Raw genomic sequence first — 16,507 nt, 5'->3', positions numbered from 1 at the left:
AAAATGGAAGTACATTTACAGAGGTTATGAACAGAACATCTGAGAAAGGAGGGTGACTCAAAAAGGAGGGAGTCTTAAAAATGGAAGTACATTTACAGAGGTTATGAACAGAACATCTGAGAAAGGAGGGTGACTCAAAAATGAGGGTGACTCAAAAATGAGGGAGTCTTAAAAATGGAAGTACATTTACAGAGGTTATGAACAGAACATCTGAGAAAGGAGGGTGACTCAAAAAGGAGGAAGTCTAATACATTAGTGGGTCTTAATTAAAAGGGGGATTCACTGTATATACACCCAGAATACCGTACAGTGATGTGCCAGGACAAACCAGCTAGATAATCTGGTGATGATCACTTATAGCAGCACTGGAGAACCGATCGTAGAATCACAAACACCTGGCCTGAAACACTGTACACCTACCCTGGAAAAAGCCCAAACACTGGTGAAACTGATTTTACATGTCCCTCTGTGATAGTGAAATTATGCTTTTACAGAAACACTAATATTATGTACAGAAACACACACACACACACACCACTCAAGTCTCCGTTTCTAGCCAAGCAACACACAAGCAAGGCACTAGGAAACACGCGGTGCTCCTATACACGGGCTGAGAGTTCACTGATCCATTAAGCCAGCACTGTCAAAACACACAACTGCTGCCATTCAACAAGCAGTCCGTTCAATACACTGTATACGTTATCAAGGAATCAAATTGATCTCTCCGTATAGCTTGTTTAATCAGTTCACATTTGCTGCCACTGAACCAATTCAGTGTGGGTTCTGGCACTGTTGGGACACTTAAATGTACTGTAGTCTTATCCGCTGTGCCACATCCTGTTTATGACTGTGTAGACTAAGGCCTTGGTGCCATGTAGTACTAGTCACTTGAGGATCTCAACCAGACACCAGTCACCATGACCATGAGGAGCCACTGTTTGTCAGTTCACCATATCGTTTATCTACTTCAGCCCCGCTCATGGACGTGAGCACACATTAATTCTCACACACAAAATCTAAACCTAAAACTATTGATCCTGAAGTGTTTAATTCTGTTTGGAACTATCAATGCCTTCAAGCATTCATGGCACAGTTTCATACATAAACAATTATAGCCTGTGTGTGTGCGAGAAGAGAAAGAAAGAATACATGCCACTTAGTGACATAATATCCATCATGACGCACTGTCAAAATTTCCTTACTTTTTACCATCCTGAAGAAGGCAGCGACCAACTGTCAAAATATTGATTGAGAATTTACCAAACCTGGTAACTGTTGTGTTCTCTTTTTACATTAAGTTTTGACTAAATGTTTTAACGTAGAGGGGGGAATCGAGACGAGGGTGTGGTGTATGTGTGTGTATGTGTGTGTGTGTGTAGAGCGATTTAGAGAAAACTACTAGACCGATCTTCATGAAATTTTACATGGGAGTTCCTGGGTATGATATCCCCAGACGTTTTTTTCATTTTTTTGATAAATGTCTTTGATGACGTCATATCCGGCTTTTTGTGAAAGTTGAGGCGGCACTGTCACGCTCTCATTTTTAAACCAAATTGGTTGAAATTTTGGTCAAGTAATCTTCGACGACGCCCGGACTTTGGTATTGCATTTCAGCTTGGAGGCTTACAAATTAATTAATGAGTTTGCTCATTAAAGTTGTCATTAAAATCGATTTTTCGAAAACAGATTTAAAATTGATTCCATCGTATTCTTCATGACATTCTGAATCTAAAAATGTATACATATGTCATGTTTACTCTTAAAATGTGATCACAATTAACGAAAATAGATTAATTAGTCTTACGATTAAAATTTAAGAAATCGATCCAAAAATGATTTCATCTTACTCTTTATCGTTTTCTGATTCCAAAAACATATAGATATGATAGGTTGTATTCAAAACAAGCTCAGAAAGTTAACACGAATACAGAAAAGCGCGCTTTCCTGCTTAGCACAATACGCTACCGCGCTATTCTGGCGTGTGCATATCACTGCGTTTTGCACGTGGGAGGTGAGCGATTTCCTTCTCGCGGGGATTGACGAAGCTGTACTGTCTTGGTGAAAAAAATACAGTGCGTTCAGTTTCATTCCGTGAGTTCGACAGCTTGACTAAATGTAGTAATTTCGCCTTACGCGACTTGTTGTTTCGATAATATAGTCTTCCATTGCACTCTTATCTGTACATGTGCTGTAAAACATACACCCCTATAGATACACGTGTGTGCAATCAGTGAGCTGCCAGATTCTGTTTGCAACTGTGAACAAATGCAGGCAATTCCTAGCGTTTGTTCCGATGCATATCAACTCTACTCTATGTATACACATGCAGTTTTACATCCACCCTTAATAATTCAGATAACCTTAGGGGCGGGGAAATAGCTTGGTCGGTATAGCGGCGCTGACTTCAAAACCAGTTGTCAACTCTACTCTATGTACACATGCAGTTTTACATCTACACCTAATAGGGGGCCCGGTAGCTCAGTTGGTAGAGCACTGGACTTGTGATCGAAAGGTCGCTGGTTCGAATCCGGGCCGGGACGGACACGGGTCAACTTAATGTGCAGACCCAGAGACGGAAGCCATGTCCCACCCCCGTGTCATCACAATGGCACGTAAAAGACCTTGGTCATTCTGCCATAAGTGCAGGTGGTTGAATACACCTAAACACGCAGACACCTGGGTAGCGCGACTCCGTTGCTGCTAGCTTTCCACTGGGAGGAAGCGACCCGAATTTCCCAGCGATGGGACAATAAAGTAATGACAAGAAGAGCAAACGCTCGATCGAGTCACTTTCGCAGTTCTGAATATTATATGAGGCATCAGATGGACAGGAAGAAATTGCTATTCACAACACAATGAGTCACGTTCACATAAAATTTGAGCCCGGTCACTTTTATAGTTTCCGAGAAAAGCCCAACGTTAAGTTGTGTGTTGCCGAACAGAAAAGGCTAGTTATCTCCCTTGTTTTTCTGATAACGTTCGTAAAAGGCTACAGATGTAAATACTTTGATGTAAAGAATAATCCTACAAAGTTTCAATCACATCCGATGAACTTTGTCAAAGATATAAAATGTCTAATTTTTCCTTTGACGCTGACCTGTGACCTTGAAAAAGGTCAAAGGTCAACGAAACCATCGTTAAAGTGTAGAGGTCATTGGAGGTCACGACTAAACAAAATATGAGCCCGATCGCTTTGATAGTTTCCGAGAAAAGTCCAACGTTAAGGTGGTGTCTACGGACGGCCGGCCGGCCGGACGGCCGGCCGGACAGACTAACACTGACCGATTACATAGAGTCACTTTTTCTCAAGTGACTCAAAAATGAAAAATGAAAAATGAAAAGAAAATAACCTGTGTGTCTGACCTACATATTTCTATTTGGAATTGTGAACATACGCGGTAATCAAGTTACACTTACTTTATTGTGCTATTAGCTAGGCCCTGTGCAAGCAGCTTGTACTACTACACACATGCAGGTGATCAGGTAACCCTGACTAGGACAACTACAAGTGTTGACACTATCTGACAAAAGACCAGTACACTATCAAGGTTGCAGGTACAACGACTAAATACTCAGTACAGAACCACGATAAAGATAATGTAACTTTTCTCGTCTCAGACTGTCGGTGACAGTACATATCCTGTTTGATGATACATGTACCAGCTTGTCCCGAAGGGGTCAGTCCCTGGGGGGTAGAATGTGTGTCACACAAGAAAAATGATGCCATGTTTTTGTCCGGTTCTATACTCAGTATTGTGTTCTTCTCACCGCAACCTATTTACTATCTCACAAGTGTAACACTAGACTGCCCCAAGCCATGCTCACCAGAACAGCAACAAACTTCATTCCAGCTAGCACATGTCAGGTCAAAGTAACTGCCCTAACTGAAACGTAAACTGCTCTCAGCTTGAGACTTGAAGATGAACTGAAATCAAACCAAGATGCTTGCAGCTTGCAGACTGACAGGTCGACTAACCGTTCCAACGTGCTAAGCAACCAGTCCCAGACGACAAACATCCTTTGACAGTATTGATTGGGGTATGCACCGCTGGAATCCAGGCCAGCGCTGTGTTTCTGTCAATAATTCAACATCTTTCTAATGGCTTCTTTTAACACAATACAATATTTGTTCATCTCTTTTGATCGATAGGTTCTGTGATCAGAGAGTGTGTGTGTGTGTGTGTGTGTGGTTCTGTGATCAGAGAGTGTGTGTGTGTGTGTGTGTGTGTGTGTGTGTGTGTGTGTGTGAGTGTGTGTGTGTGTGTATGTGTGTGTGTGTGTGTATGTGTGTGTGTGTGTGTGTGTGTGTGTGTGTGTGTGTGTGTGTGTGGGTGAGTGCATGCGTGGTATGCAAACAGGCAGTATGTGCGTGTACACTGTGTGCCAGTGTCCGTTAGATATTTGCAAGTAATACAACATGTAGTGGATGTAGCAGGACTGGCTGGCTCACTGTTTAATGTTCAATAAATGTCATAACACCAGAGCAATCATGGCTTGCTCTATCCCTGCAATCACATCACAATTAGCCGATGATGATCGAGTTAACAGAGGAGCTAATGTTTTCTTCCCTTGGTCAGGCTTTTCCCATGGAGTTTTGCCTTTGTTCAGGCAATTATTCCCGCTATGGGGAAGTATATAGGGGTGGGAAAAGGTGCGTGCAGTTGCGGGAGGTTTAGTCAGAATGTGGATTCTAGTTGGGTGTGCAACAGACTACATTTCAGCCAATTAATATAAAAGACAAAACCTTACAGGCTATAGGGATGAGAAAAAGTGGGTCAAGTTGGGAGTTGTTAGGTCAGAATGCGGGTTCCGGGTGGGTGAGCAACAAACTACTCTTCAGCCAAATGTAAACGACAAAACGGTACATGCCCTACACTCTACAATTACACGAAGCGCTCAGTCACCAACAGATCATTTAATGTCAGTGTTCAGTCAGGACGCTCAATACCACTTACTTCAAAGCTCTTAAGACATGAACTGAACGTATCATTATCTGATCCCACTAATTTACACAAACCTAAAACACCACCATGCAAGCTTATCATTATCCAACCTCCTTCTGAGCCGGTTAGCACAATAAGCAAGATCAAGGCCATCATTACCTGACCCTGTGCAACAAAGGGCCATTCAGTTCAGGGCTTACTGCTTCCACCTTTTGGATGGCGTCCAAGTAATCAGGCAGATAATGTCTCTGATACTTTGCTCAGTGGCTCCCCCAGTAGTCTCCACACACGAGATACTGTTGTGTGTGGCTCACCCATTATACCCCCATTCCACACAACCGTTCTAGGTCCCGTTCCCGTACCGACCAAGGACGGCTGCCACAACAATGGAACGCTGCGCAAATGGCCGTTTTTGGCATCTTTGAGCAGCGTCTGACCATAGTGGCAGCCGTCCCCAGGACGGCTGGGAACAGAAGCTAGAACGGATGTGTGGAATGTGGGTATGATAACTCAGTGTGTGAGAGCGCTATCGTTACATTACCGTTGTTTTAAGTTCCTTTAACGATCCAAGCGTTCCGTTACCGATGGGTTAAGGTTCCATAATTACCGTTCATTCTGATCGGGAGGGGAATGGCTAAAATTTTGAGCATGCAGCCCAAACTCAACCATCCCTACCGTTCAAAGCAGTTCCGTTAACGATCATTTACGTTTCATTGCGGTTCCCTCCCGATCCCTCCCGTGCCCGCTCCATTCCTTGGTCGGTACGGGAACGGGACTTAGAACGGTTGTGTGGAATGGGGGTATAACTCTGTGCATGCAATCAGCAGTGGCCATGCCACTGGTGATCCTCACCATCAAGCCTGTCTTTAACTGGGCGAAGTCGACTACTCGAAGTATACTTTGCAAAGCTAGCCGCACGAAGCTTTAGCACTGAGTATTTGTTAAAAAGACTTCGCAAAATCGACTTCGGCCTCAATCAAGGACCATCTTAAAGCTTACAGAAGTCAGCGAGCTTTGGGTCAGTTGTTATGAGTCCAGCTTCTCCCTCTGCGTTTGTGGGCTATAACTCTCACATACACTTGACTTTCATATGAGTGGATTTTGTATATGTGTGCAGACCCCTATCTGTCCCATTGTTAAACTCCATCGTAAGAGTGCATATTTTTTTTTGTTTTTTTGTTTTTGTGTCTTTACACCTGTTCCTTGTCCCGTTGTGCTCTCACACCGCCCCGTCCCTGCACTCACTGCTCCAACCACCTCTGAATTTCGTTCCGCTGCCAGACTTGTCGATTTTACAGACGCTCCAGGGGGGGATGTCGGGCCGCTGCGGTAGGCTACCCTCGGAAGAGGACACTGCACTTCTGCTGAGTCACTTCGACGGTGTTCTTCTTCTTCTTCAGCGTTCGACGATGGCTGTGTCTAGATTCTTTGGCCCGTGATGTTGACGAAGTGGGACGGTGTTCAATAGTGGGTCTGTCCCGAGCTAACGGACGCAGCCCACTACCTACTATGCCCCCTACTAACGACATTGACTTTTTAAGTCGCGGAGCCAGACTGAGTGAGCGTCCCCTCCAGAGAGCAGACCGCCACCACGTCCCTCCGTCGACCCCCCAGAACGTCACACGTTGAAGACTGACAGCAGAACTACTATTCAAGGAAGGATCGAACAGGAGCACTGACACCAAGGTCACCATGAGAGCTCCGGGCATGAAGGGCCACAAGAGCAAGGACAATTTATATTTTGGATGATTAATGAGATGAGGATGATTATAATGATGATGCTTTGGATTTCCAATTTGGTTTGAGACTACGTGACAGGGCAGCACTCTACGCTTACTGTCATAATATATCCTGGCGTCAACCAGGCCCTAGAACTGCCGCGCCTGCGGTGTTGGTCAGGTATTCAGAACCTGAGCACCCTCAAAGTCGCATTCGTTAAGTGAATGACACTCGGCTGTGTGATCCCAGCCTTCCCATAGGAACCATAGCACTTCCACTCTGGGTAGGAGCCGACCGTAGCCCGAAAAACCCACATGACCCTGATGGGATTCGAACCCACGACCTCCCAGCCCGCAGCCCGATGCGCTAACCACTGCGCTATGGGGGCCGGGTGTAAGAGTGTATATTTGATCACCTGTACACATATATGCATGAAGAGAGCTCCGGTACCAGCTGGTCTGCACATATATTGACCTGGGAGGTCTGAAAAACCCAACTCCTTTCCCCCACCAGGATTACCGCCAGCAGGATTACCGCCAGCAGGATTCGAATCCTGGACCTTCTACTTGGAAGGCTCTAGCTACCACTGAGCTAACAAGCAAGCTGACAATCAGGCCAGCAATCTGACTTGTCATGTGACAAAACAGATGTGTGTGTGTGTGTGTGTGTGTGTGTTTGTGTGTGTGTGTGCTGTGTGTGCTGTGTGTGTGTATTTGTGTGTGAGTGTGTCTGTGTGTGTGTGTTTGTGTGTGTGCGCGCGTGTGTGTTTGTGTGTGTGTCTGTGTGTGTGTGAGTGCACACCAGTGTTTTGAGTATTTGTTTTCTGAACCAACGGGGGAGAGACAGAGAGTGACACTGTGCGTGTATGTGTGTGAGTGTGATTCTGTGTGGACGTGTGTGAGTTCTTACATGAACAATCGATATACATACACCTTTATGGCTTCACGTTCATGCTAATGTGATAATGTGAAGTATCAGGCCACTGAAAGCGTACAGTGATAGGCAGAACATAAAGAAAACAAGAAATTCCTCCGAGGTAGGAAAAACACCCCCGTTGGTCAAAGGGAAATAACCATTCTCACTGCACCCATTCTCACTGCCACCAACTGAGAAGGTTATTTCCCTTTGACCATTAATGTTTCTGTATAAGTCCTTGTAGAATCTTAATCCACCAATAACTCCCTAACCGTGTGTTTGACTGGTCCCAATTTTTGTAAGGACCGTCTCAGGAATGTATAGAACCTGTTCACCAAGTTTGGTGACGATCGGTCCGTTCATTCTTGAGATCTATATGTGAACACAAACAAACAAACAAACACATCGACCGAATCCTATACACACCAATAACTCCCTAACCGTGTGTTTGACTGGTCCCAATTTTTGTAAGGACCGTCTCAGGAATGTATAGAACCTGTTCACCAAGTTTGGTGACGATCGGTCCGTTCATTCTTGAGATCTATATGCGAACACAAACAAACAAACACATCGACCGAATCCTATACACACCCCTATACCGGGGGTGTAATAATAAAGGAGGAAAGACCAACTTCCCCTACTAGTGAACAATAAATAATGTAAATGGGCAATCTGAGCACTGCATGCAGATTCTACTTTCCGTGCATTCATTAAATCATACCAAGTGCATTTTAAACTTCTCCCTTTTTCTGCTTTTCCAACCTTTGTCTTGTTCTGAATTACGCCAAAGCTAAAGACTATAACAAAAGTGACATAGCACTATCTATGAAAAGCACATTTACAACTCAGAAAACAAAACAACACAACAGAAAGTGTGGGTTCACATACAAGCAAAAGAAAGTATTCATTTGCACACAAAAAGTACAGAAGACTGCTTCGTGCAGAAAGCACTGTTTATTTAAAGTTGAGGCAAAAATAATCCATGAAATAAGACTGTTTTCACTACCACCACCACCAATCTCAGAAAAAAAAGACTAAAAAAAGCCACCGTACATGCAAAAAATGAAAACAAATATACTTCTACTGTTTAAGCACTGTGGAAAAATGACTGAACGCTACTCTCTAAACAAAAGCTACAGACACAACTTTCTGGTTACATTCTGCAACCAACACTGTATTCTTTCTTTCTGTATTTGGTGTTTAACGTCGTTTTCAACCGTTCAAGGTTATATCGCGACGGGGAAAGGGGGGGATGGGATAGAGCCACTTGTTAATTGTTTCTTGTTCACAAAAGCACTAATCAAAAAATTGCTCCAGGGGCTTGCAACGTAGTAGTACAATATATGACCTTACTGGGAGAATGCAAGTTTCCAGTACAAAGGACTTAACATTTCTTACATACTGCTTGACTAAAATCTTTACAAACATTGACTATATTCTATACAAGAAACACTTAACCCATTAATGCCTGAATTTTTTTTTCAATTTTTTTTCTGTTTGTTTGGTGTCAAATGATATATAAAAGTCATGTGTAAGTGTCATTTGAATGGTATTGGCATGTGTTGTGATTTATATGCAATAAATCGACCGTCCTCATATGAGGACGCTAGGCACGAATGGGCACAGGTAAATAACAAGACCAACGTAAGACATTTTCTTGTAGAACACAATGAACATCTTTAATTTCTTGCAAAGAGCAAACTGTGAACAGTTGACAGTGTGAACATAACATTCAAACAAATGAAAACAATTGAAACTGCCTCTTTGGCTGTACATATTGGTGACATTTTGGTGCTTTTTCTCGTAGTTTTCCGTCATGGTCAGCAGCTTATGCACTTGGTTGCATTGAACATCTTTAATTTCTTGCAACATCAAACTGTGAACAGTTGAAAGTGTAATCATAACATTCAAACAAATAAAGAAATTGAAACTGCCTCTTTGGCTGTTCATATTGGGGACATTTTGGTGCTTTTTCTAGTAGTTGTCCGGTATGGTCAGCAGCTTATGCACTTTACCAGTAGAATTTGAGATCGGAAGAACACAAATTTGTAACCTCTTACTACTTTAGCACTTGACTAGCAGTACATGGAGTCAACAGTTGCAATTGTACAGTTCACTCAGTGTGAAATTGCTCAAAGCATTTCACATGCACCCCGACGTCGCATTTTCTACACTTTTGCCTGCATTTCTTGTGGCAGAGAGCACAGCGGATTTGCTTGTCGATCCACTGTACCACGTGGTTTTTGCCGTCGAAGCGTACAGCTCTGGACACTCTGCGGTCAAGCTGTGGAGTGTGGCCATGTGGACGACCAACAGGTGGGGGTTGTGCTGCTTTGGCCAAGTAGTTTTTGACAATGGCGCGGCGAACGGCAAGCAGGTCCAGTGGAGTGTTGGTAGCTGCATCAGTGTGTCGATACAGCAGCCATGCCTGTTGCACACAGACATCTAGAATGTATGCAAAAATAGGCCACCACCACTTTTTGGTTCTTATGGTGACTCTGTACGTGTCCACATTTTGATCCATTCGATCGACGCCACCCATGGTCTTGTTGTAGTGGGAGATCAGAAACGGTTGACCAATCTGAACTCTCTGGTGAGCAGATCGCGACCAACGGCTGGCTGTCTGCACAGGATGGATGCCCACACAGTTGGATACAACGTTCACCACGCTGTTGTCATTCCAGCGAACCGCAACGAAGCCGGTCTTGTCGTCTTTGGAGTAGTCGTAAGTTCCTCTGTTTGCCTTCTGCATGTCTTTGACGCTCTTGAGTGGACAATCTTCCATGCGGTTGGACCTCACTGTCCCTGTGCATCCGATGCCTTTTGTTGTCAGATGGTCAACTAACTTCAGCGAGGTAAACAGATTGTCAAACGTCAGATGGTAAGCATCATTCCCCTGGATTTCGGCGATCAAGTCAATGACAACAGAGCCTCCCATGCCAAGTCCTGGACACTCGGTTACCTGCTTGCCTTTCGCGCCTTGGTAAGGTTCGAGCTGAACCACATATCCAAGAGGGGTAGCCAGGATCCAGAACTTATAGCCAAAGCGAATCGGCTTCCCCCTGATGAACTGTCTGCATCCATGACGGCCATAATATGGCACCATACTTTCGTCAATGCTGAGGCTTTGTTGCTTGACAAAGTTGTTCAGACATCATTCATTTATCATGGACAGGAGAGGACGGACTTTACTCATCCTGTCTTCAGGGTCTAGTCTTGTATTGTCCTTGAGATGCAGGTAACGTAAGATTTCTTCAAAGCGGTCGCTGGTCATCGCTTCTGAGGCGGCAATATTGTGGATGTCCTTGTCGTGAGACCATCTCATCCTTCTTCTGGGCACCGTGCTATAGCCTGACAGCAACAGAATCGCAATGAAAACACTTACGGTCACCATTGCCATCAATTCATTTTCGCCAAGACTCACCCCACCCCTTACTTGTCTAATGTATTTCCACATTATAAATAACGGTTCTTACAGCTTCTTCTTCAGTGTAAATTGTCTGGTTTTCCTCTCCGATTGTTTGTCTTCCATCAGGAAGAATAATAGTTGCTGTGGCACTTGCCGACAGCTGGCGTCCATTCAGGTTTTCAACAGTGGGGCGCTCTTCCTCGTCACCACTATCCTCATCAGTGAGCATGTCAACTGGTGGAGGCTCAATGAAAACATCTGCTCGTTGAAAGGTGTTGTTTTCCTCCAGTATGTCAAGCACGTCATTGACAGTATATCTGCCAAAACAAAAACACACTGAGTGACTATCATGCTCAGCAAGTATTATGCAAAGTGACTATAAAAACCTGTACCCATTCGTGCCTAGCGTCCTCATACGAGGACGCCGCTTTGATCAGTCACTATCACTAAAATACAAAACATTTAGAAAAAATAAAAAATTTATCTCTAAACATTGTATTAAGGACCAATTTCACTTATGTAATGTTATTAAAAAAGTAAAAACTGAACGAGGTATGGCCTTACCTTCTAGGTGGTGGCATTATGCTGGCTTGACACAACACGTGTGGGGTCCAAAATGGCCGCTGAAGGAAGCTATGGAAGGGAGGAAACTCTAGCAACCAATTTTTGCTTGCGAATACTCTCCCTTGATATGTGTGTACTGTCAAACTTGGTCACACACTTATTGGCACTGAAAGAAATGCCTAAAATGAAAGCGTCCTCATACGAGGACGCTAGGCATTAATGGGTTAACAAGGGTAAAAGGAGAAACAGAATCCGTTAGTCGCCTCTTACGACATGCTGGGGAGCATCGGGTAAATTCTTCCCCCTAACCCGCGGGGGGTCAACCCTGTATTCTCCACACTCCAAAAGAACAGCTAACAAAGCAGGGTTATGACAGCAACATAGTAAGATGACACATCTGAAAGCTTACCGGTATATACTATCATGAACATGACTTAATAATTCACTTCGAAATGGATCCAAGTTAGCTCACAGCATCAATAACAATAACAGGGGGAGACATCTGCATCGTTTTGTACAAGTACAGTCGAACTTGCCCTGGCAACCACCTCATGAAATCGACCACCTGCCCATTATGAATACGAATAGCCCAAAGAAACCGTGACGAGGTTCTTGTAATTTCTATAATTCCCCTTTCCATAATGACCACTTGTCTATAAAGACCGCTTTTAGTTGGTCTCTTAGGGGGTTCATTTAGACATGTTCCACTATACTACAGTTCTTTGGAGTTCACAGTGTTCAACAACATCAAAATGTAATATAGATGAAAAGACATAAAAAAAAGGGTTACAGGGTCAAAAATTGAGACAGGCTTAAAGAAAATCAAACATCATCAATTCGTTTCATCAATTCTCCAGATCAAATGAACTCACAGATCAATACTTTGTGAGGAAACCATTCATCAATGTTAAAAACACAAATTAAGTTTAATTGAACATTTAAAAGTAGGGGTGCCACAAAAAAAATGACCCCACACTTATACTGTTAAAACACAGTTTAACGGCAAAAAGCAAATAACAAAATAAAAGGACCAATGACACTTGACGCAAAATGGAAAAAAACAAAAAAACAAACCTAATCATGGACACGTACGGGCAGGTCTATTCCAGTGGCACAAAATCCATCACTTACTGGTAGTATGTAGTTATCACAGAAAATTATGGCTTACCACTGTTGTAAAAGTCATTTGAAGATGACCACTTCAGTTATATACTGGTTATAATAGTTATCACAGGAAATCATGGCTCAATAAATTATCTTTTAAAACAGACAAAAGTGTGCGCTGGTATTAAGTGTTCTAATACATGTATTCTTTCTTTCTTTATTTGGTGTTTAACGTCGTTTTCAACCGTTCAAGGTTATATCGCGACGGGGAAAGGGGGGAGATGGGATAGAGCCACTTGTTAATTGTTTCTTGTTCACAAAAGCACTAATCAAAAAAATTGCTCCAGGGGCTTGCAACGTAGTACAATATAATGACCTTACTCAGGGAGAATGCAAGTTTCCAGTACAAAGGACTTAACATTTCTTACATACTGCTTGACTAAAATCTTTACAAACATTGACTATATTCTATACAAGAAACACTTAACAAGGGTAAAAGGAGAAACAGAATCCGTTAGTCGACTCTTACGACATGCTGGGGAGCATCGGGTAAATTCTTCCCCCTAACCCGCGGGAGGATAATACATGTAAACATGTAACATTGTGGTTAGTTAAACTTCTCACGTACAACCAAATGTTGCACAGTGACTGCTTGTTAACAGCAAGACAAAAACTTGTGTCAATAGAACACAGACTATTCCTCATCCCAGAAGACAAATTAAGGAAAACAGATATATAATCACTGATGCATCCAGGTGGATACATTTATTCCTACAGAAAAGACGAATACTGTCTGGCATAATACTGATGACAAGCTACACCATCAATCTTAATCAAAGAAAAAATAGAAGAAGAAAAAACAATATCATACACCCTATATGATAATTCTAACTTTATTGTTACAGTAATAATGTAGATATATCATGGTAAGTGTGTACACGGTGGAATAAACATAAATTCATTTGTGATGAATATATTATGAAATTTAACATATAAGCTGACAACGTACCCTGGGAATAAAATCCAATATGTACCTCATAAAGGCATTCTACCTCTGACAACCAGTGAGTTATCTCACTACAGAAAAAAAGACAAATTATAAAACACGGCATGCATTAACCCATAACCAGACTACAACTTTTTAAACAAGAGAGAAAACAAAATACCCTTCTACAGGGTACACATACTGATTCTTTAAGCAGTGCACAGGTTGAAGTTATGTTCATGTTCACACAAATGGCAAAACTGAGATCACAATATCAAACAAAACAACAAACAAACAAGCAGCAAAAAGATCTTTGAAATGTTGACAAACTCTGTCTTAAGATCTGGGAAATGGGAAACCAAAATTAATGGCTCACACAACTTACTTTTTGAACTACTGGACATGCAAAACAAAAAAGTATACAGAAAACAACAAGTTCAAAAGATTGCTGAATGCCTATCATCATTTCCAACATCAGGTATTCACCATTCTACATAAACTGCTTGTCTTTCAGCAAAAAATGGATGATAAAAAAACTGATTGACACAATGCAGACACATGTACAACACAGCGATGAATAGCTTCCCAGCTCAAAGCAAATCAAAGAAAGCCACAAGGGGGGCCCACATCCCTCAAACGGCAGCAGAAAGCGGTGCAACAAATTCTGTCGTTATAAAGCAGTGCAAGCAAAACTCAAGTGTTCCGCGTCTGTGGCATCAAACTGTCGTTGTGCATCAAACACAGCCACGCTCCCTGGCTTCGTATCTCCTTGTTCTACGGACAAGGAGAACAACTGCCACACCACACACACCAACGTCCCACAAGCAAACAAAGAAATTCACAATGGACAGCATTTTACAAGAGATAGACGAACACATAAAGCCGACTCTGATTACAAGGCTCAGCTGCTTGTATAAGCGTGCACCCACAAAATAGCATCACATGCCACTCTGTGCCAAGTTCACTACAAGCTTGCATCAGTCAGCCTTGCTTAGCTCGCCCACATGCAGTGCTCAGTTTGCCCTCTACAGTCACTAATCAACTGGTTACTTGGTTTCGATCATATCAACAGGAAAACCAGGCATGCATGTCTTAGTTTTTATTGTGTCTGTGGAAAAATATGAAGAAAAAAGTATTTTTGACCAGGAAAAGTTTGTTACCATTGAGGCTATATTTCTAAAGGACCTATACTATGATGACAGGAATAAACTTTGAACACACCAATGTAAAGCAAAATGTATGACGACACAGAAAACAAACAAAATACCATGAATGAACAAGAAACTACTAAACTTTGCTGATCAAGGGGAAGGAGAGGCGGGGGGACCACCAGCAATGCATGCAGGACTAAGCAAGACTGACCTGATCCACGTTGCTATGGGAACGACGCAGGCTGCCGGGACTGGACACCTCAGACAGAGCATCAGACGCAGCATCGGACGCAGCGCGACGCAAATCTCTAGACTGCTGCAGGAACTTCTCCCCGCGCTCTATCTCCTGCTCCAGGACTGCGATGTCAGACTCTGCCACCGGCCACCCCTCCTCGCTCAACACCTGCAGGAACTTGCCGCGGTGATCGCAGAACGGCACCGTCTCTTCTGTGCCGTACCTGTACACAGAGGAAGGACATCTGTCATGGCAACCATCATCTTTGCCTGTGCCGCCAGTCATTACACACATTCTCTGAAAATGTTAAAGCCTTGGTATCAAGCAGAGTTTTTTAGTTGGATGTTGCATAGAAACACACAAGAGCAGATGTATAATGGTGTCTCTTATGTGAGACCCAACCAATGTAACTGCCCCTCTGCATATAAAATATGGTCTGTTGTCCCTAACTTGTTTAATTACATGAACTTAAGTTCCCTATTATGAAAGGAAAAAGGATTGGTTCAAAGTCCTCACATCACATGCACCAATTTGGTTAATCGCTCGTGAGCTCAGCTTCCTTCATTTTAGGTCTGTGTTTCTTATTGCCTTTGTACTGTTCGTAGAGACTGTTAAAAAAGGGGTGGAAAATGGAAAGTGGGGGAGGGGGGTTTCGAACCCCCTTTCCAAGACATCAAAAAAAGTGTAAATAATCAGATCTTTAAAGGGAGGGAGTCTTCAAACGGAGGTAAATTTACAGACGTTATGAACAGAAAGTCTGACAAAGCCAAGGTCTTATAAAGGGGGATGTCTTACATTTCGGGGATTTCACTGTATAAGCGTGTGTGTGATACTTCTTCTTCTTCTGCGTTCGTGGGCTGAAACTCCCACGTACACTCGTGTTTTTGCACGAGTGGAATTTTACGTGTATGACCGTTTTTACCCCGCCATTTAGGCAGCCATACGCCGCTTTCGGAGGAAGCATGCTGGGTATTTTTGTGTTTCATTAACCCACCGAACTCTGACATTGATTACAGGATCTTTTCCGTGCGCACTGTCTTGGTCTTGTGCTTGCGTGTACACACAAAAGGGGTTAAGTCACTAAGCAGGTCTGCACATAAGTTGACCTGAGAGATCGGAAAAATCTCCACACTTAACCCACCAGGCGGCAGCGACCGGGATTCGAACTCACGACCTTCCGATTAGGAGGCCGACGTCTTACCACTGCCACGCCACTGCGCCCGCCGTGTGACACTAAAACATGGAGATAATCCTGCATTATTCCTTGGATCACCAGACAATATCAACACGATGAGAAAAACACACAAGCCGAGACTTGAGAAGAAACTTACTCTTTCCTCACGTCCTCCGGTAGAGCATTCCACACGATGGTGTTGAGGCGTCTGCAAAGGTGCAAGGGAGGTAATTATAGTGCTGGTTCTATCAAAGATACTCTTGTCTCTTCACAATGTATATCAACATCTCCTTCTTTTCATTTATTTA

At 43.1% G+C, this 16,507-nt stretch overlaps 2 protein-coding genes across 5 annotated transcripts in view; both read right to left on the bottom strand.

The window, feature by feature from the left end:
- Positions 1–16,507, bottom strand: part of LOC138969384 (von Willebrand factor A domain-containing protein 3B-like) — a 95,547-nt gene that overhangs the window by 27,734 nt on the left and 51,306 nt on the right. For all 4 annotated transcript variants that reach the window (XM_070342162.1, XM_070342164.1, XM_070342163.1 and 1 more), the window contains 2 exons: positions 16,357–16,407; positions 15,002–15,248 (listed from right to left, as the gene is read on the bottom strand). In XM_070342162.1, coding sequence (XP_070198263.1) covers positions 15,002–15,248; positions 16,357–16,407 — 298 coding nt within the window. The remainder of the gene's footprint in view (positions 1–15,001; positions 15,249–16,356; positions 16,408–16,507) is intronic.
- Positions 8,513–11,773, bottom strand: LOC138969385 (piggyBac transposable element-derived protein 3-like). Its single transcript, XM_070342166.1, has 2 exons — positions 11,551–11,773; positions 8,513–11,303 (listed from the first exon to the last, which is right to left on the bottom strand). The coding sequence occupies exon 2, from the start codon at positions 10,681–10,683 to the stop codon at positions 9,691–9,693; it is 993 nt and encodes a 330-aa protein (XP_070198267.1). The 5' UTR covers positions 10,684–11,303; positions 11,551–11,773; the 3' UTR covers positions 8,513–9,690.

This window comes from Littorina saxatilis, linkage group LG6 (assembly GCF_037325665.1).
Source record: "Littorina saxatilis isolate snail1 linkage group LG6, US_GU_Lsax_2.0, whole genome shotgun sequence".
In the NCBI taxonomy this organism is placed as follows: domain Eukaryota; kingdom Metazoa; phylum Mollusca; class Gastropoda; order Littorinimorpha; family Littorinidae; genus Littorina; species Littorina saxatilis.
Note: the sequence above shows the minus strand (reverse complement) of the source record. Positions and strands in the feature narration are given on the sequence as shown.